The sequence below is a fragment of the Betta splendens genome, chromosome 16, assembly GCF_900634795.4.
Source record: "Betta splendens chromosome 16, fBetSpl5.4, whole genome shotgun sequence".
NCBI classification, from domain to species: domain Eukaryota; kingdom Metazoa; phylum Chordata; class Actinopteri; order Anabantiformes; family Osphronemidae; genus Betta; species Betta splendens.
The window spans coordinates 17546004-17567002 of NC_040896.2; the positions used below are offsets into that span (position 1 = coordinate 17546004).

General features: G+C 43.5%; 2 protein-coding genes across 5 annotated transcripts in view; one reads left to right on the forward strand and one right to left on the reverse strand.

The window, feature by feature from the left end:
• Positions 1–11678, reverse strand: part of LOC114842697 (RNA-binding motif, single-stranded-interacting protein 3-like) — a 122650-nt gene extending 110972 nt beyond the window's left edge. Inside the window, exons 1-2 of one of the 2 annotated variants that reach the window (XM_029128475.3) lie at positions 11515–11678; positions 11027–11124 (exon numbers count right to left, since the gene is read on the reverse strand). In XM_029128475.3, coding sequence (XP_028984308.1) covers positions 11027–11077 — 51 coding nt within the window. In that variant the 5' untranslated portion in view covers positions 11078–11124; positions 11515–11678. Of the gene's footprint in view, positions 1–11026; positions 11134–11514 lie in introns of those variants that run through there. The other variant, XM_029128476.3, reaches the window with a different exon arrangement.
• azi2 (5-azacytidine induced 2) lies at positions 11042–20916 on the forward strand. Of its 3 annotated transcripts, none has more exons than XM_029128478.3 (8): positions 11042–11185; positions 14274–14527; positions 15078–15194; positions 15456–15561; positions 15870–16003; positions 16371–16435; positions 17554–17678; positions 18811–20916. In XM_029128478.3, the coding sequence occupies exons 2-8, from the start codon at positions 14309–14311 to the stop codon at positions 19239–19241; spliced, it is 1197 nt and encodes a 398-aa protein (XP_028984311.1). In that variant the 5' UTR covers positions 11042–11185; positions 14274–14308; the 3' UTR covers positions 19242–20916. The 3 variants fall into 3 exon arrangements, with proteins under 3 accessions (XP_028984311.1, XP_028984310.1, XP_028984314.1); XM_029128477.3 differs by lacking the exon at positions 11042–11185 and adding an exon at positions 12140–12298; XM_029128481.3 differs by lacking the exon at positions 11042–11185 and adding an exon at positions 12140–12298 and having other exon boundaries at positions 15456–15555.
• The last annotated feature ends 83 nt before the right edge of the window (positions 20917–20999 follow it).

Consider the following 20999-nt stretch of genomic DNA (forward strand, 5'->3'; position numbering starts at 1 on the left):
ATTGCAATGCACAGCGCACAGGCACATCAATCCTCCCGCTCTGTACAGATCTGTGGTGGCCTGAACAGGATGTAAATATTTTATTTGCCTGCAATGATCTGCAGCTGTGGAGGTGTATGACGCATCACAACAGCTTTAAAAAAAAAAACAAAAAAAACAGGCACACTTAAAAGTTTTTAATACCCTGATAAATCTCCCAGACAAGCTTTAAATGGAGTTTCGCCCACATGTCAGCTGACATTTATGCCGCTATGTAACTGCGGCAAAATCATTTAACAAATGGAGAGGGGCGTCCCAGCAGACTCCAGCACTTCCTCCGGGTTCTGGAGACCGAGTGGTGTTTCAAGATGAGCTCAGTCTGCAATTTATCTAGTCAGGGCATCAACTAATGCAGCCTCCAACTGTGGCAGTCCTTTTGTCTCACTTAAAATGCTGGCGCCCAGTGATGAATCATTAGTGATGATCTTGATAATCACCATCATCCTGCGTTGCAGCTCACAACCAGACTTAAATGTAGTCAAATATATTAATATATTAGCATTAAACCCTGGTAAACGTGCCTTCCAATCAGCAAAGCGCTGCCTAAGCAGAGAGGGACGACGGTTCCCTGGCACGTGCTGCTCCTCTTCCTAATTACACTTGTCTAGATATCCCAGTGTTTTTAGTTGACGCCTAAATTAAAGCAAGTCTGTAATTTCAAGTAGTTAGAACGGGCATTAACATGATCATTTATCTCGCGCCGTCTCATTTTGCTAAAATGACACATCACACAGTCAACAACCAAGATTAAGTGCCAACTCCTCTGTGTTATTTTCCTTTGTCTTCAGCACATTCTTAATCATATCTGCAGGCGTCACTGGATGGAGAGGAAGCGCTGGTTCATTTAACTTAGAGCCTGATACTATGGCTGACGTTCCTTTATTGACTTTGCGTGTTTTCCTCCTCAGGTTCTTAGTCAGGGATGCCGCCGCGTCTCTGAAGTGTGTGTCTATGTTTCCATTAGCTGACCGGTGTTTGCAGAATGTAATGATGACTGCAACAAGCAAGGCCACCATTCATTGTAATTAAGTTCCTGAACAGGGAAACGGGGGGAGAGAGAGGACGAAGGGGCTACTGGATGACTTGGCCACACTGCTGGGGGTGAGGTGGAGTGTATGTGTATTTGCATTTGACCCGACGACCCACCGTCATGTTATACTTAGTTCTATCTACTTTTCCTCCCTCTTATGCTGTATGTCGCTCCATTCACTTCTTTAGCTCTGTGTCATTCCCTCTACTCTGGTCCCATGCAACGGCTCTGTCCAGGTTTAAGTGAAGCACTGTGAGTTCCAGAATACAGTATTTACCAGGACAAACACAAAATCAATACCCACCCAATGTAAACACAGCGCACAGGCAGCTCTGCAGATCTGCCCTGTGCCCTGCAACTGCGTGCACTCAAACTAAATAAAAACATCCCTTGGCCGTATCCATTCTGTTGGAAGAGCTGAAATGGACAAGGCTACATAGGATTCGCCTGACACTTTCTTGAGTATGTAGCCTTTAGGAGGGCCCACCATGATGAACAGCTACTGCTGGATGCAGCTATACAGGCCAAACCTTTATTGTGTATGAAGGAAGCCATGCTGCATAACACTGTGTCCGTGGAGAAATGCCATCGACTTCCCTGGGTTCGAGCTCACGTCGATGGGACCAGATGTCAGCCCACACAATTGTGGCCTCAAAGACACAGTGTGTGTGTGTGTGTGTGTGTGTGTGTGTGTGTGTGTGTGTGTGTGTGTGTGTGTGTGTGTGTGTGTGTGTGTGTGTGTGTGTGTGTGTGTGTGCGTGTGCATCTGGAACCCTCACCTCAACTACAAGCTTGTATTCAGTACCAGTAGAGCCTAGTTGTGTGTGTGGTTTTGTTTTAAAATAATTTGGGGACGACGGTGGGAAGGCATTCAACTGCAGCTTAAAATAAGTAACTAGTCAATCAAGGAGCTAAAACAGGAGCCCCACAGCTTTCAGTGCAGATTCTCCCACTAGAATGACTGGACATGTTATGGGATGGATACTTTAATGGCTTGTCTGCAGGATATTAAACCTACAAACAACAACACGGTTAAACAATCCAATCAAACTGACTTTAGCTCCTCATCCTGTCTGTTGTTTCCTTCTACCAAAATATTGAAGTCAAGCCCACTTAGTTCCCTCTCTCTCCCTCTGAATGCAACAGTCAATACTTTGTTGGGACTGAAACTCCAGCATTGTGTAGCCAGAACATCCGTGGGGGCCCGCAGCGAATAAAATGTGCCTGTTTAGTGCTTCTCCAGCTGGGCTGATCTGAAGCGACAGAAATTCAACCAACAGCCAGAGTGTCTCTCACGAGACAAGAGGCTTCAGATGTCAGCAGCACCGACATCACTGCAGCTGTTAAAATTATCTGGAGGAGAATGGCGCTAATCTACTACCCTTCATGGGGACTTCACACCGATTTGGGGACATAAAAGGAAATAACACGCATTCCTCTTCTGAGAGAGGGCGCGGAATGATGGAGGAGGACGACGCCAAGAGGGAGGTGAAAAGGCTAAAAAAAAAAAAAAAAAAAAGGACGGCAGAAGAGGAGAGATGCATAATAGCATCATTTCGCCTGCTGTTCCCAAAAAAGCCAATCTGATTTCCCCAATCACCGCATTGTTAGCGCTCCACCTGATGCGCGCGGCCGCACGCCGGCGAAGGCGGCGACGCGGCGGAAGCCGCGGTCGGGAGCCCCCCTTAAACGCTCCCCCCTGGGAAAACACGGCAACAGCATCATTCTCCCTTTCAAATCTGATTCCGCAAAATGGCGCGCGGGCTGATGGAGCAGGATCTCCGCCTTAACGAGGTCGCCGCGGCCGCGGCCCGAAGTCAATTTGCGGCGAACCTCCGCGCACACAGAGGCGCCCGCGCGCATACAATCGAATCATTTTCATAATTGCACAGGAGGTGCTTTATGAATTCGAGCATATTCACCGTGACCCTTTACACACCCCGAGCTAAACAATATGCTCATATAACTGATTATAAACGACTCACTGCCAAGGTTCAGCGCTTTGTCAAGGTGAGGCATGTTTCCCGGCAAATAAAACTCGGGCTGAAAGCGAGAGTGATTTCACAGCAAATCTAGCCACAAACATCAATAAATGCCAGGCATCACATATTTATGAATAATGTTTCATCTCACTAAACTCTGGAGTTATATTGTGTATTATTGCAAAATGTCATCTTGCTTTTCAATAGCTCATCAGACTGAATGGGGAAAATGTGTCATCGCGTATGCTTTCAATGGTTTCCTCCCAGCAGACCGCAGACCCCCCCTCTCTTTTCTGTCTTCCCCCCACTGAGGCTGGCTGACATTTCCACTTGTGTGAAGGCAGAACGAAGAGAGGAAGTTAAAGAAAGGACTCTGCCCTGAAAAGGGACATAGTGTTTTCTCTGCTCTCCAAGGGTAAGACCCCGGTCAGCCACATCTGAAGCCGAGACGGTTGAAGCTGCTCTGTCACACATTAGACAGAGCGGGAGAATGGTTTGTGTATACAAGAAGCATTCTACATGAATGCTTATGATATAATATTTATGCAAAGGGAACAATGTTAAAATGACAGAAATGTATTTGCATTGCCTGGATTTTCCTCCCTGTCAATAAAACAGTACAATCTGGTTGGTAACTAAATTAAAGCTAATGTGCTAGAAATAAACCTCCAGTCCGACCCCAGAGCACCTTATTGGGAAGTCTAACTGTTCCTGATGAGTTCAGCGTGTCCCAAAATGCTTGTTGTTTGGTCCATAAGCCTTTCTGATCAAACAGCACCTGGATGCTGACACTCAATCCACGTTTCCACGCTGTTTCGTGGGATTCCTCTTCAGCGAAAGACGACACTGGAAAACACAACTGTAGATAATACTGGGATTAGCATTCGCGCCCAGGCACATTAAAGGAGAACAGACGCTGAATATATCCGGAGATTTGCTTTGTAAATCTTTCTGATGTTTTTTTTGTTCCGAAAACTCACAACAGGTCAGAGTGAAAACAAGATGCTTCCCTCCCATAGACACAAACCCAGCAAAGGCAGCATTTACAAATGTAATCATTATAGACAGAGAGGGGAGACGCGTTGAAATGAACAGACTGGATGCAGGCAGGACTTGAGGGAAAGATGCCATAAACACACGGCTCTTGCATTAGGGGGATAATTCATGTTAGAATCCAAGGACAGTGCAGTCTAATGGTGGCCAGCAGGCTTAAGTCCTTAATGTTACATACTGCAAGCTACGTTGTGTTTACAGACACCAAACAGCTCCCATGACAATGGATTAAAGGTTTAATACGTAAATTGTCTCAAAGTCATTTCATCTTCATAATATAAAACTACAGACGCGGGGTTTGGTTCCCAGAAGCATCTAGATGTGTCTCTCCTCCTATAGAAGTCAGTCTCTCTCTCTCTCTCTCTCTCTCTCTCTCTCTCTCTCTCTCTCTTTCCCTCTCTCTCTCTCTCTCCCTCTCTTTCTCTCTCCCTTTCTCCCTCTCTCTCTCTCTCCCTCTCCCTCTCTCTCCACCCGCCCAAGCCTCGCTCCCATCTTCCATCGCTCTCTCTCCGCAGCCAAGAGGCATCCACATTCTCATAACTCTTCATTAGTGCCTTCCCAAGGACCCGTGGCTGCATCATGTAACAGAGCGAAGTCCAAGTGCAACCGGAGCAAAAGAACTGAGCCCCAGGAACAATTAGCTCGGCCTGGAAAAATAACAACATACTCCAAAGGATGCAGACGCTGTGTCTTTGCGCGCGCGGCACGGCTGAGGCTGGTTTTCATTAGGGCCCTCATACAGAAGGCATCCAACGGCATGACTGAAAAGCAGACATGCTGTTACTGTATTCTCTGTGTCAGGCGTGCTGCACAGCGTCAGGTATCCTGGGGGTAATTCCGCTCATGCAAACACAAAGACCGGGGGAAATTCCATCGCGCCTGAAAAACGCCTTACCCACGACATCACCACACGGCCATGAGATCAGACCATACAGAGCTGCAGTCACAGGGTTTTCCCTCCCTCTTCATCAAAGGTAATGTAAGGAGTACTACAGCCATGGTTTCAGTGCGTCTCCTCTCTCTCTGCCTGCACAGTCACTCACCCCACTGTTTCAGGTGCCTTGATTGCTCTTCATTACACAGGACCATCAGCCGACTTCCCTCACACCGTTGTTCAGTAACTAAAGCCACACACTGACTCAGACTCAGCCACGAACGCTCCACTATATAACGCTTACGCCTTCTTTACCAATATTAATGCAAATCCAACGCAAACGGCTTCTGTTCATTTCTTTGTGTAGCGGATAGAAGCCGGAGCACAAAACACATTTAATTAGAGTTGTTGTTTCCTAATTCCTACTCCACTGAAGTCAGTAATGAAAACACCCAGGATCAACAAAGAACAATGCAGTGAAAACGACCTTAGAAATGAGGGGATACGAGCACTGCTGTTAGATTTATAACCACTGAGCTCCACATGCTGATCTGCTGTGTTGCTGCAAAGACCGTCCTGTCACATCCTTCTTGAACTAAACAGCAGAGACTGCCGCTGCTTTGTGCTGCCCCCTTTAATGACAAGTCAGCCCACTGTTAGAAGCCAGCGTGATAACGCAGAGAAGGTTACAGGCCACAAAAGATTTGTGGCATATCTGCACATGGCGGCCAGGGCCATTTCCATTTGTTTTGATGCAGCCGAGTCCAACACCTACAGCACATTTAACGAGGAAGTCGGGGCACAGGCAAATCCCATTGATCTACGTTAGTCAATACACACGATTCCACGTATGTATGTTAAAACGAACCCGCTTCCACTCCGATACCTGTAATTTCTCCACGCGTTTCCAGCCGTGCAGTTTGACAGCCGGATGAGGATCAAAACTGGGGCTGCTTTTGTAAGCGGTGAAAGTGAGACGTCTACATCAAAAGACACGACTTAGTCTTTTCACTAAGCCTCGGAAATCTACAATACAACCCACAGCAATGTAAACTGTCAAGCCACACTGAAGTTCTGCCAGTCCTCTACTGCAATAAAACGTGCAAATATTATCTGCAAAACGACATAATACTACCTAGTACTATGAATAACAAGCTGTGGTGAAGGTATATAAAGGTGTATAAAGCAGCTCATACAATCAAAACAAATGTATCTAATCAAATAGTTTTTTTTCTAAATTTTTTTTTCTAAATCATAACAAGCTTCCAAATCACCTGCCAATTTATAACCAGAGGAAAAAGTGAATCGCACATTACTCGTAACTGTCAATATTCAACGCGCAGCGCATACGGACACCTACAGCACCGAATTCACACGAGCACGGACACACTCCCACACGCGGAGTAATCAGTGGTGCCGAGACAGGCATCTCACTCCTGCTGACATGCCCCCCCCCCCCCTCCTCCCTCCCTCCCCACAAGACTGAGGACGTCTCTCCGCCGCTGTCAAGCCGTCAGGAGGAGACAGAGGAAGACGGACAGGCAGGATGAGAGAAAAATCAAGAGTGTTACACGGAGTGGGAGAGAAAAGCAAAGACTTGTTCCTGAGATAAAAATGACAGCCGCGGCAACAGTCTGTAATCTTCCGAGGCCACTCAAGTCAAAACATCAGACAGCAGCTTTGATGTTCTGATGCTAACCAGATCACATCCGCTGTTTGCTGCTATTCTTCCCTGGTGTCCAGCAGTTGCTTCGCGAACTTCAAAAATCTGAACAGCTACAAACGAGGGGGAATATGAGCCAGTGAGGAGACAAATACTGTAGATGTGTCACATGCATTTCGACACGCGAAACAAACAGACCTTGTATCAAGTCCACACTACACACCATATACTGAACTGGGGAGAGCAGTGTATTGTATTGGTGAGTCCACTGTTCGGCTGTCTGACAGGGATGATAAAGATTTTGGCATCTCACTGTCAGATCTAGTTTCTTTACACGTCTTGAAACAGGAGACGTAGAATTACAGATCCCAACAAACTGAGCACAGCCAAGAAGACGTGTGCACACTGTAAATAAATGCATTCACATTCTCATTCAATCATTTTCCTAATGTTTTGGTAATAAACTAAAGAAAAACAGCCCACAAAATACTGTTTTCATCAAGTGTCCGATAATATTTCTCTGCAGACAAAATAGATGCATTGACAACTGGCAGTAAGCAAAAATACGTAAACCGCTGATGTTTCCATATTTCCAGTCCACAGTACAATGATAACATATTTCTCAGACCACTGGCAATGATGCCAGTGTAACACTAGACGGGTGAACACTGAAAGAAGAGCTCTCTGCATGAGACCGTTCAATGACAACTGACCTTTAAAGACGACGAAACCCAGCTTTAAAACACAAGACTAAATATTTAGCCTCAATTAACTGCAACATCGCGTGACGTGAATACAAACTGCATTGCATACAACCTTTTTCCCTCTAATGATGCTCAACCGCATACAATCTTGCCGCATCCACACCCAGAATTTGGCTGCGGACCGCGGCGGGTTGACCACGGCGTTGAGGTAAGGTTGAGGTCCCCGGCAGCGCTTCTGCAGCCAGCAAGGGCAGTCTTAATGAATAGTGAGAAACATGATAAATGTGGCCATATGGTGGAGCCGGCTGGCCTAGCCAGGGGTGCTAGCTGGCGCCGCTCGGCTCGCACACACACACACACACACACACACACACACACACACGCACACACGCACACACGCACACACGCACACACGCACACACGCACACACACACACACACACACGCGCCTCACTCCGTTCACTCCTTGGCTTGAGAAGAGGAATCGTCCGACGGCGCGCGGCTCGAGGCAGCAGCAGGTAGGGGTTAATGACCTCCAGGCCCTTTGGAGAGACAGAGTGTGATGGCCCACTGCGGTGTCATCGCTGCACTTCCTGTCAGAAACTTTCACAGAAGTCGGAGCGAGGACGCGCGCGGGCTTGTCACTCAACGGTGGTGGCTTTTTAATTACCAGCATTGTATGTGCCTCGGCGCATAAAGTCGGAGAGTCTTCCTAATTTATATTTGCCTCTCTGGTGAGTTGCTGTGTGTGTATCTGTACGTGTGGGGCTTAGCTGAATGGCAGCGGATGAAGCCATATGCTGTCTGTCATACTTTGTAGGCAACCGTCTTCTTGTTTCCTCTCATCTGCCACATACGACGCTGCTCTCTCTCTCTCTCTCTCTCTCTCTCTCTGTCTCTGTCTCTCTCTCTCTCCCTCTCTTTGTTATTCAACGCACATCCTCCCGTTTCTCATGTACTGCGGCTACAGGAACGCACACACATAATCACCGGCTAGCCTATACGAACACGCGGGAACTTTATGCATATTCACACACACACATGTATTTACAAGCGTGGACTCAAACGCACAGCGAGCACGCCATTGTTCTCTGTACAAAAGCGGCGCCCGCACTCGCTCTAATTGGCTGAGTGCAAACAAAGGAAGGGCCTTGGATGCCCTGCTGCAGCGATGCCTACTCAGTCTACAGGGATGCCCTCTGCTGTGCAAACACACATAACAGGGCCTTGGATATGCCTGACCTCTGTGCTGTCTAAAGAAGGCCAGTTCCTGATTGCGCGGCGCAGTTTCAGGGTCTGTAATGAATCAGTAAACAGGCGAGCGCACTCCACTTGACAAGTTTTCAGATTTGAAGCACAATGTGAAAACACCCCGTGGGCTGCCAGCCGCGCTCACACTAACAGAGATCTCATGAACTCTACTGTATATGCAAATAGTGCTCCTGGGCTAAACATCTCACACAAAGCGTTATACAGTGTTTGGCAGCACTAGTTTCTCATCAAATAAAAATGTAGGTTGAAACAAATCACCGGCGAAACTTTACAGCAACCCTCCTCCCAGTGCTGCAGTGATTGATGGAAGTCTCCGCCGCGTTCAGTCGGCGGCTGTCAAACCTCCCCAGCGTGTTGAAACAGAGGACGAGAACAGTTCTGAGGTTACATATAGTGTAGGTTTAATTTGTGTTGGTGCAGTTTAGTTGGACAGTAAGAAAGCACTCTGTGACAGCGGTGTGATATATGACCATACTGCTGGCACCATTGATCTTTACTTTAACCGCAGTAGTGCAGTGGTAGTTGATAGGGTGTTATACTGCAGAATATGGGATCACACTAACCCCAGCGTTCACGCCTCTAACTGGTGATTAATAACAGGTGAAAACACTCACAAACGTGGATATTTAAATGCAAGTGCATTCAGCCATTCGACGATGTGTCCATCAACCACGTTTCACGTCTTCCCTAGAATTAGGACATTTGCCTCTGAACATCTCCCACCGATTTGAATCATTTGGTCACTTGAGTGTCTAACGCAGAGGACACTGGAGGAAAAAATGACAAAGACGCAGCATCCTCTACTGGCAGGAACCGATCACAGCAAGCATCAAGCCACGCAGCGCCATCGGTCCAGACTTCCTGGCAGCAGATATTTATATCAAAGAGGGCACGATATGATCACCCAAATAAACCACAAATGCAATCATGAACCAATAGACAACTATCCATTACGGCAATGCCAATGTATCGCATGCTGCTGTGAAGGGGAGGTCACTGCGGGCGCCTCACTCTGAAGAGGTTCAAAGATCTAAAATTGTCAAAAATGATTAAGTATGAAGCGAATGATTAATCATTTCCAAAGAACAGCAGGCGCTCAAGTTTTCCTGGTCTAATCTTTTCCCATCAACATCTAATTACGTGGGCCGCAACATAAATAATTCATGCAGCACTTTAGGACAAAAACATGACAATCAACACAGTCAATCTGCAACTTCTGTCATTACTAATTCAGTAGATCTGCTGAATGCTTTCCTATTACTTTTTCTAACACTTGGTCTGATTACAGGATGCATGTGTTTGTAAACGCAGTGCCTGCATATCATAATTCAACTATTTATTATTAAAGCCCCCTTTCCCCATTTGTAAATAAAAAGTGATTTCCTGCTATAACTTTGAATGGTTACTAAATTTGATTCAAGACGTCTTTGCGTTCCGCTGCATACTATAGCTTACAGCCAAATGGAAAACTAATTAGATTTTTCAAGTGACCATTATTTCTGTAATATGTTGTCATAGAGCTCACTCTTGCAAACACATCCCGAGTGCTCCAAACAAGCACTTAATTTGGGCACTGAACTAGCACATGCATAATAATGACCTCATTTGCATATATTATGTCAGTCTGCTTAGTATGTTAATGCTCGGTAAACTCGAGGTTTAATCGTTCAGCAGACATTCTAATTGGGAGTCTGTTAATTGGTTACATTGATGCTTTGACACATGTTAATCTACTGGCTTGTTCATTTCAGAACCAATAGCCAATAGCACCCCACACTTTACAGTCCTCTTCAGCGTCAAGGGAATTTATTGTCCAATTTATTTACAGATGAATGATATTGTCGCGTTACATTTTTTTCATGAACGCAACTCAGCTGTTTACTTATGAGGAGAATAATTGTGATATTACCTTATAGTTTTGACTTAATCATTTGTAAATCTTTTAGCATAAATTAAATCATCAGTGGACAGCTGATCTAGTTAACGTAGTGGGATAACAGGCTAAAGCAACACATTCAAAAGAAGCACAGTGTACTGTCATGATCATTATTCAACACAGTTGTATTTCTGGATTGTATAGGTTATTTAATTATAACATTCCGAGGTTTCTAATGGACCTGCCATTTTTATTTACTACACTGTTTTTCTTCAAGCCACCTGCACTTAAGAGTTAGTGTGGACTGAGAAACTATATTAACTACATTGAGAACGCTGAGGTACTTTTAAGGCGCCAGATAGATTTACAACAGGGTACTCAGATATAAATATACTAAAAGGCAACTGTATAAAAAAATCTAAAGGACCTAGCTACCAAGCTAGCATGGTGGCATGGTGCATTGTCTCACGTGCCATTTAACTGCGTGTCCCCCATCATTTTAAAGCATTTGGTGGCTTTGTCGCCCACTGTTACCTCTGTCAGTTGCTTGATCTTGTGCGATGTATCAGGAGCCAATATTGTCATCTCTCTACCAAGGCCTCTCCAGCTTCCTTAATGCAGGATTCACACTCCTGTTGAACATGTGATAATGGTAAAGTCATTTGTGCATCATTATTGAAAAGGACCAGCACGGTATGTATATGCAGTAGTCACTGTCAGAATGCAAAGAAATATAGCAAGAAATGTATACTAATGTAATGTTATGTCTAAACTCTGCCGCCTCAGCATAAACCGTATTGATAGAAGTTAACAAGACAATCAGGCAGTGGCATAAATAAAAAATAAAATAGCAGTAAGTTTAGAATTAACAACGACTGCTTTTAATTTGGCACTGAACAGTTACCGTCAACAATACCTTGCACCTAAAAACTACATTCAGTTTTTAAATATTCATGGTAATTTAAACTCTATGGCAAAACAAAAGTGACGAAGAAAATCGATCCCCACGTGGATAAAACTACCTTATGAAGCTAATAGTCCTTGATGAATACCGAGGATGATGATGATGATAATGAACTGCTCAAGAACTAAATTGAGGTATTAAAAATAAAAAGTTAATTTGTCCCAGTTAACGTCTGAAGACAATCTAACGAAAATGTTGGAAGTTACTGTTTGGCCACTAGATGTCGCTGTGGAACGTCAGGCTGTTAAGCAAGTCGTCTGTTAACTAAGAACTAATAACAAAACGCGCTTTCCCTCTGAAGCCAAGAAACAATGCAGTGAAATCAATTGTGGTTTATGAAATATTGACTCTGCATAAAAAGACAGTGGCTGTATTTTTAGGACAAAAGTGTTTGACATTGATCCGCTGCACTTAATGTACCGACGGCAAACCGATGTCTTCCTCCTATGGTTCCGGCCTCCCGGCCTCCCTTTGTGTGCGCGTGTTGTGTTTTGAGCGTGTGGTATTTATTCTCATAAAGAAGCGCATTAACAACGATAGGCGATAAAACGGCAGATATTATCACGTATATTTCACTCTACTTGTCATGTATGTAGTCCACCAGTGGCCCCACATTTTGACAACCGCTGCATTTTTGCACTTGTCTCTTAGTCCCGTCATGCTTTTATTTTGAAAAGACGTGTGCGGCAAAGTGGCTCCCGGAAGTTTTTGTTTTCTCACCTGTCAGTTCTGACACGGTGCTAGAGTCCAGTCTCTTTTCTTTGTTTTTTCTACGAAAAATAGAAATAAATGATAATATTTTGTGGTGAACGGACGCCTAATTGAGGACAGCGTTTAAAACGGTTAGTGACAGTCGAGAGTGAAAATTAATCTAGTGCCTCGCTTCACCTACAAATACCCAGCAACGTTAGCTAAGCGCTAGCTGTCTTTGTCATAACAGATCGATCATTTCAGTCATCTCAGCTAGTCCTAGGCATTTTAACTGTGTAATAGCTGTGCGCAGATTGTGTTAATTATTCTGGTTTTTATTTTAAAACTATGGTCAATGTGTTCTACCAGTTGTCAAGAGCTCACGGAAGCTAACGGCACAGCGTTAGCATCATATACAAAATGAGGTTCGATGATTATTTACTTCCTCGTGTTCCTGTTTTGTTGCACGTTTCTAGATGTTCCAAATGTTTGGTCGTAGTTGCCACTATCGTGTCAGCAGCTATTTGTCCTGATTTACCGATAAAAGTCTGATGAAATGACTACTGTTCGTGACTTGTTTTGGTTCACTTTCGTTTTCAAGTAGGTGTAGGTGCAGGGGTAACTTTCAATTTCACATTCTCTGAAGTGTCCATGAAAGTCAGCGTGTTTTGATTTTTCTTGGTTTCTACACATGTCATTCTCTCAATATAACAAGCTGCCTTCTTGTTTTGTCGTGCAGTTCTTGTTGTGTTTCTAAAATCATTGGCCTCCAGAGTTACAAACTTGGCTCCTTGGCGTTTGCTGCATCATTGCACGCTGACATCATCAGTAGCTTTTGCTGCTCTGTCTCTGATGCCTGCTTGAATTATTACTTGAAGTCAGCTGGGCTTGGGTTTAGCTCTGTGTGAGGCTCTTTTTTTTAAGAAATGTGTTTTGTCCATGCCCATTTATATCAGTGAGGTATGGCTAAGTGCCATTTACTGTATGTAGAACATAGTAGCATGGAGCATCATATTTTACGTCCTCTAAAAGGACCACAGTCAATATTTTTGTGAAATATCAGCTTTACAGAGCAAAGTCTCTTAGTTTTAATGTATTGATTGTATTATCTTTAGCTAGATGTATCTAATAAACTGTCATGCGTTTAACAACATGCTTCAGTATTTGCACACATTTTCCTCCTGCTTTTAGTTTGATTGTGGTTGCACTGAACCTGTGTCTGAAGCTTCTTGAGACCTATTAGCTGTTTGTAGACGTTGAATCAACTTTGTCATGTTTTTGAACAAATGTATGAGACAACAGTAAAATAAAGCACACCCACAGAATAAATAAACAGCTAAGGACAATTACTAAACCACATCAAATCAAACTCAACCTTATAGTCACTGCATCTTTATGTGTTGTGTTGAACCACGATAAACTTGAACTACGAATAACAATATACTAATTAATGCTGAATCATTTTTTGTCTGTATCGCTTCACCTCTGGTAGTTTGTTTCTTGTGAAAATGTCTCAGGAAGTGATGCACCATTCATTTCCTGTAGCAGTGTTTTTTGTAACGGAAGCAGACCACAGGTACTAATGTTTCGCTCGCATTTTCTTATTGCTTTTTCGCTTCAGTCGGATTAAAGATTCGAGAAGAGCTAGAGGAAAAGATACAAGGAGAGATAAACAAGATGAAAGAAGGGATGGCTAAGCTACATCAGCTGTCAGGGGGATTGTAGAAACCTGTGGCTTTGTTAGGTTGTATGTTGAATTTGTATTTAAAGTATACATTGTGCCAAAAAATACTAAGGGCCCAGTGTTGCAATGTTGCGTTTTTGTATATGTGAAAATGTCTCTTCTTATTAAAAACCTGCATTCTGTATTAATTCAGCTTATGCCTACATCAGCCAAAACCCTATTGTATATAATGGCTTAGAAATAATTCCATAGTCCTATTGTTGTACACAAACCAAATTTCTGTCTGACACACAGAGATATTTGGCAGTTTCTCACTTTGTTCTACTAAATGTTTAACAGTAGAAGATTTATTTATTAATGCAGCCTTTATTTATTTATTTTCCAAATAAAAACACCTAAAAGATTCCCCACCTTGAGAAAAAAACTCTTTATATCATCCCCAGGTCTGCTATCTGCTACAGAGTAGACCTGTACAGGCATGGAGCCCTTGGCAGTGGATGATGACATCTGTATCCTTAAACATGAGACGGCATACACCACCGCTGGAGAGAGCCCTGTGTCCGTGTGTGCCGGGGACGAGTCAGTTGCCTCTCACTTTGCCTTGGTCACAGCCTATGAGGACATCAAGAAGAGGCTGAGGGACACAGAGCGAGACAACACCTTGCTGAGGAAGAGGGTTAAGCAGCTGGAGGATAAGGTATAGGTGTAAATGGTTCAGTGGATGGTGATTGTGGGAGGAAAGAAAGATTAAGATAGAGGAGGGAGGTAATAGCTTGAGGACACAACCATTGTTTATGCAGATGGTCAAACAGCACGGTAAGCAAAAGAAAATTCGAATAATGGACAAACATAAACGCTCAGGGAAAGTTTGGAAGAAGTCTGTAAATTTAACACCACACTGCAAAACGTTAGCCCCTGGTAGAGTCTCTGTGCCAACATCATTAATATTGTTGGCCAATAGTCAAAGCTATAAAACAATGAGAAATAAATCTGTTCTGTCTAAAAGACCAAGAGGAGGTCTGGAAAAGTACAGCTCTGCCAAACGTTTTGCTGGAACCTTACACACTTTAGGAGAGGGAGCCAGAAGTTATGTTTAGACTATCGAGGTTTTAAGATTTGGATTTATCTGCTATAGGATGTAATGGGATGAAAGTAACTTCCTACCACAGATATTTTTGATTAAATGAAATTGAACTCTTTTTTTTCCTTCTTCCCGTCTTTTCTCATTTCATCTATTCCTATTGTAGCTTTTCAGGCCAGATGCACCTCCATCAGAAGGTCCCCAGTATGTGAACAAGGCCTTCAGCGCTTACCGAGGTATCTATATAGAGAAGGAGGACCTGCAGGCGGAGCTTAAGAAACTGGTGCGTTTATTGATTGATTTGAAACCTCAAACTGAAACCAGAGCCCGGCACAAAGATCAACCACTGTATGTTGAAAATCTGAAAACCGTAGAGTTTGTTTTGTCAGCCTTGTGTGTTGAAACTGACGTAACTTAAATGTAAGCGGAACCATCTTCTGCTTGTGATTACCATACACAGGTGGACAAGCCCTACCTGGGACAAAGGCATTGATACTGACATTCTCCTGTTGCTTTCCCTCATTGTTCCCTCTCTGTCTGTCAGAGAAAGGAGAAGAGCGAGAGTGAGAGGTTGCTGACGGAGCAGCTCCAGGCTAAAGAGTTGGAGCTGCTTCAGTTGAGAACAGAGATGGAGACCAGCCAAGGTACAGGTAGAGCACACAAGTCTGCTTTATACTCCATCTAACAGCTGAGATCATAATAGATTCTAGATTTTGACATCATTTTAGAGTAAGACATTTAAAACTAGTTTTACATTACAACTATATACAGTACTGTAGTTCCTGTAATTGGTGTACTTGCATGTACTTGAAATGAAAGTTAACGTGTTGCATTTATATTTTTTGTATTAATATTCTGTTCCAGTGTAAAGTCACACATTACCATTGAATTTAAGTGTAATGCTCTTTATTATTAGTTTGACATCAATGACAAGCTACCTTTCTTGTTGTGTGTCTAGTGATGAAGAGCTTGAACAGCCCTCAGGACTTCTGGCAGGTGGACAGGGTCTCCACTGAGCTCAAGATCCACAAACTGCAGGAGGAGCTGGAAAGGGTGACGCTGGAAAACAGCAGACTGCTGGAGAGAAGCACGGTAAGTGAAGGTGGATGAGAAAGAGTTGGAAAGACAAGAGAGCTTAACAGAAAACCAGACGAGAGAAGGGACATCAAAACAAAGACAAATCAGAGAGAGATGTGGTTGGACACCAGAGAGCAACAGTGGAGGGGTTACAGGTAGTTGAGAGAGACACAGTTGTAGTAGGAAAAAGCCTAGTGAGGGGGGGAATGGAGAGCAGGGGTGGCTATCACAGTGACTATACATGAGAACATCTACTGCACAGTAATTTAAAGAGAAGAAAGAAATGATTACATGTTGGAGGAGAACAGAGAGTTTCCTGATTGTGTTACCATTTGACTGCAGACAACACGTCTACTGTGAGTTTTACATACCTTTGTTTTAGGAGGAACCCCATGGCCTTAATGGACCAGACTTGCACCAGATCTGTGATGCAAAGTATAACACAAGGTATAATTTTATATCATACCACTGAAAACTCTGAGAGTATCATAAATCTTCTTTAAAGCATGAACAATGAGCACATGGTCTGGGGAAAAAGCACGAGAGACCTGACAACTGCAGGAGAATAATAAGTGTTCTGTTCTGTACGGTCCATTCATGTGTTCACAGTAATGTGTAGTTCTCTTCTTTGGCCACTAGAGGAGGTTGCAGTCTCACCTGCATAACTATAGAACTATAGAAAATAAAATCAATCTTTATTTGTACCAAAGGAAAACTCCTGTGGCACTGTAGCTGCTGCACAAAACACCAAAAATAATGAGGTAAATAAGAACAAAACCTTTGCAGCTAAGTTCCAAAATGATACGCTTTGAAATGCAGAAGCAGCCGAGGTGGAAGTGATCAATACCCACTAAATCTTTAACACTTCTGTCCATTATAAATAGATTAAGTTTGCACTTCTGATGTATGTAAACCCTCCACCCTCATTTTCAGTGAGATAATCCCTTGTGAATTTAACACTGACTTACATTTCACTAAAAATATTCTCATGGTGCATAACAATTGTTGGACTCGTCAGCAATTTTGAGATGGTGTTAGTTTTCAGCAGCGCACAAATGTTTAGCTTTTTTCTCACAGTTTTTATGTGTCTCGTGTTTTTATTGATTCAGGCAGGTGTTTGAAGTTAAGACACAAAGCGTTGATGAGATTTTGCATTTTTACATGAGGTGTGGATTGGACTGTTTGTAGGTGTTGCTGGCCTCAAATACCTTTCGCATCAATGCAGCGTCTTATTCAAAGGCAACAATGGCACTTTTGTTAACATCCAGTACAGTGGCACATAATGTGATCTTGCACTAATACACATGAAACTTCTCTGTGGCTTCCCAACAGCACAGTTAGTGACTGTCAAATGTGTCAGCAGAAAAACAATACTGTAGAATTTAAGTTTCTACACAGACCTCACTTCTGGCTTGTTTAAAGTTTAGTGCACCAGACTGCAAAACCTGCAAACATCACTGTGAAAGATATTCATGTGGTGCTACAGTAAAACAGTATTAGTCCTCGCCACAGTTAAGCAGAGTTATTTTCTTCAGATTTAAACAAAGTGTTGTGTTTCTCTGTAGCGAGAGGAGCATACAGCAGACGTACCAGGCTTTGCAGTGTGAAGTCACTCGTCTCCATTCAGAGCTAAAGCACCAAACAGGCCTGATCAGGAAACTCCAGCCATTGATCAGCGAGACAAGACAAGGTGAGGCTCACATGTTTTTATAAAACGTGTCATATGTGTTAATAACTAGTATTCACTCGCAGGCCATTTCATTAGGTCCACTTGTAGCCAGATCATGAATTACACACTTTTTGACATTGTCAGCTTAAAAGCTGACTCAGTCTGGCCTCATACAAGGAGAATGCACAGCAGAGCTTCAGTATTAATGTGGCCAGTGAGTCTGTTGCAACTGGTGTCCAGTAGTGTGGGATTTACAGCTAATGTACAGATGTGCAGCGTAAGTATAACAGCTTGGAATCAGACCTTGCTTCTCTACAGGAATTAACGGGGCTAACATTAAAGGAAGCATCGCCTCGCTTCACTTAAAGGAAGGATTTTCTGAAGAAATGCTTTTGACAGGGAAGAATCTCCCTGCTGCCCCTTCCTGTAATTTGTATAGGAGTGTGATAAGACTGCAGATATTATCTTGGCACTAAAACGCTTCGATTAAGAGCATCATAAAATGGCCTATGTATCCTCTCCCCTCCTTCTGTGATGATGTATTCCAGCCTAAGAGAGATCTCCTCTGTTGTCAATTCTGTCGGAGTGTCAGAAGAAGAGACCGGGAGGCGAAAATTAGAACGAAATATGGCTGGAAAATAAATCTAAGCCTATTTATTCTGCTGAATAAGTGGGTAATCCGTTACCTTAGATGAGGCAGATGGGGAGAAATAAGGGAAGCAGGAGCGGCAAAGAGGAGAATGAGAAATGTGTTTATTCAGTCACTTTGTGCATTTGTATTCTTCTGATGTTCTTCCTATGGAATCGCTTTTATTCAAATCCTACACTCAGGAGACCCTCGTGGAAGAGTAGCATGTAGGGATGGGTGGCTAGATGATGCTTAGATGGAGGGATGTGGGGAGGAAAACGAGAGGATATACTCTCATGAACTTTATTATACGCTCAAGATAATAATAATAATTTGATGGCAAATCAATGATGTGTGAGGGATTAGGACTGTTGATTGGTGGCTTAGCTTATGTAGATGTTTGATCAGATTTTCTTTTACTGTTGCTTTAGATTATTTTGGAAGCCTAAAATGAATGTGAATAATTTAATAGCCTCCAAGGTTACAAATAATTTTATTCTACTGTCTCTTTCTCTGCCTCAACAGTTCCAGTCCAGTGTTTGGATGATGTGGAAAAGAACAACAACCACCCAGTTCCTCTGGCGTCAGTGCCTCGCCCCCCTAGTGCCCCTCCGCTCCCGTCATGCCTCGGCCGCCCGTGCCCCCCGCCTGTCGGCTGTTCCTCGGGCACCCTGCTGCCAGACAGCCTAAGAGAGGACTGCTGGTACAACGGGCCCTGGCCGTCCCAGACCAGCTCAGGGGAGGCTCTCATGGGGAGTGACACATGCTCTGTAGTCCTGCCTCCGCCTCCCCTCAACCAGGCTTCCTTGGATGAGAGCTCTAGGTCTTTCCCCAGCCCCCCCAAGCCCAGTGATGCCATATTCTGGGAGGGACACTCGGCTGCATCAAACTCCTCATCAATGGGAAACTACAGCCCTAAAAGCCCCCCCAATACTGAGTGGGCCAGACCTTATTGAGGGGAACATCAGTGGGAGAGTAGATGATTAGTGTGTAATTGGATGGAAAATAATAGGAAGGATGAATACACGGACTCTCCAATCCTGCCACATAGCTACCACCTAACCTGCCTTAAGCTGATGAGACTGCTCCTCTGGGCTGGACAAGAGCGGACCTACTAGTTGTGGGAACTACTTGAGGCCAGAAGAGGCCTTTTTCTTTGTTCTTGAGGTAAAGACTCCACGAACTCGCTCATTTCCCTGCACACTGCACCAGTGAACGCATCTGACGAGAGACGCTCAGCGGTATGTCCACAGGTGTGACTTTGTATGCACACGCGTACAGTAAGTGTGTGCAGGCATGTGTACAAGCAGTTTAATTTCTGTGTGCAAGAGCTCAGATCAAACAGTGTGCCTGCGTGCAGATCGATGTGTGGGTGCCTCTCGCCTGCCTGCATCTGTATCTCGTCATAATAAACCCGATAGCGCTCCGATGGCCTGTTTCTCCATCGACGCTGGCCGCTGATTGCTGGAGCCACAGACGTATAGTACTTCAATCTGTAAAACTATACTTCCTCCTTTTACATTTGATCGGTGTAAAGTATATCAGCTGTGTAGTCCCATGTACATCTCATGATTATGTGAAAGACGTGTCTGAGTGTGAGCCGTTTGTTTAAAGACAGCTTTAACTATTGAATTTGAAGTTTTTGTACCACAGACCTTCTGGATTATTGAAGCAGGCTGCCTACCGATATTTAAGGAATTGTTTTTTTAAATGCAGTTACATTACTTGAATTTTTGAGTTTACATAATGAACAAATAACCAATCCAAAAACCTACTTCTTTCTGAAATAAAACACTCCACCCTCACTTGTACCAGAATACGATTAACCGTTTACAACTTCACAGAAATGCCATAGCCACTGTACCTGCTTGTTATCACAGATAACACAGATCACAGATCTGATTCCAAGATTCCCATCATCTCTCTGCAGTGAAGGACTGTGCAATGTTGGATGTTGCTCTGTGACAATTTTAATTTGGGGGAATTTGAACAGCCCTTTGATTTGAAATCCTGATTATGTTAAAACCTGATGAGGTTTTGAACAATAGGAAATGTAACCAAACTGTACTGTGCTGATGTTCACCTACAATACATTGTTTTGCAGTAAGGGGTAAGTCGTTGTGTGATAAGGAATGTCTTCTAGTCACACGAGTATTTACTACAGGATGTACAAACGAGTAGAATACAAGATAAACAGTAGGAAGAATGTGCATATGTGTAAAAATGTAAATGGCGGGCTTCAGTATTTTGCCAAACATGTCTTTGCACTCCAAAGCGTAGGTTTTCTTTGTTCCCCCAGCACTGAGGCTTCTAATGTGTACAGCAAGAGCTGTCTGGGAAGTTGGCAGGACAAGTCACTGTGAGCTGTGACTTGGCAAATGCGTTCACGATGCACAAAGACCTGTGGTCGTTGAAAAGGCGTTTTCTTTTTCCTTTTTTAGTCTGTTCCACGACAACTGTGTTGTTTTTGTTCTTCATTTTTTAGGAAATGTTATTTTACAGCAGTAGTTTCATACTTCTGTAAACGATTTGCAAACCAAAATGCAATGTACAGTAGATTTGGATTATATTTTAGACTTACTGCATTTCAGACTGTTTGTAAATATAATTAATTAAATGAACTCAAAGAAGTGACTGTGTCAGGTTCTTTAGAGGCGTTTATAATTTTTAGGGCAGAACATCGAACAGTGCAGCGTAAACCGTGCAGACACTAA

Bases quoted from the DNA above. Each gene is read 5' to 3' on its own strand.
- azi2 (XM_029128478.3), top strand. From the start codon at position 14,309: ATGGAGCCCTTGGCAGTGGATGATGACATCTGTATCCTTAAACATGAG. The intron at 15,562-15,869 runs GTAGAGCACACA...TTGTGTGTCTAG, and splicing joins GGAGACCAGCCAAGGTACAG to TGATGAAGAGCTTGAACAGC. The intron at 16,004-16,370 runs GTAAGTGAAGGT...CCTTTGTTTTAG, and splicing joins GACTGCTGGAGAGAAGCACG to GAGGAACCCCATGGCCTTAA.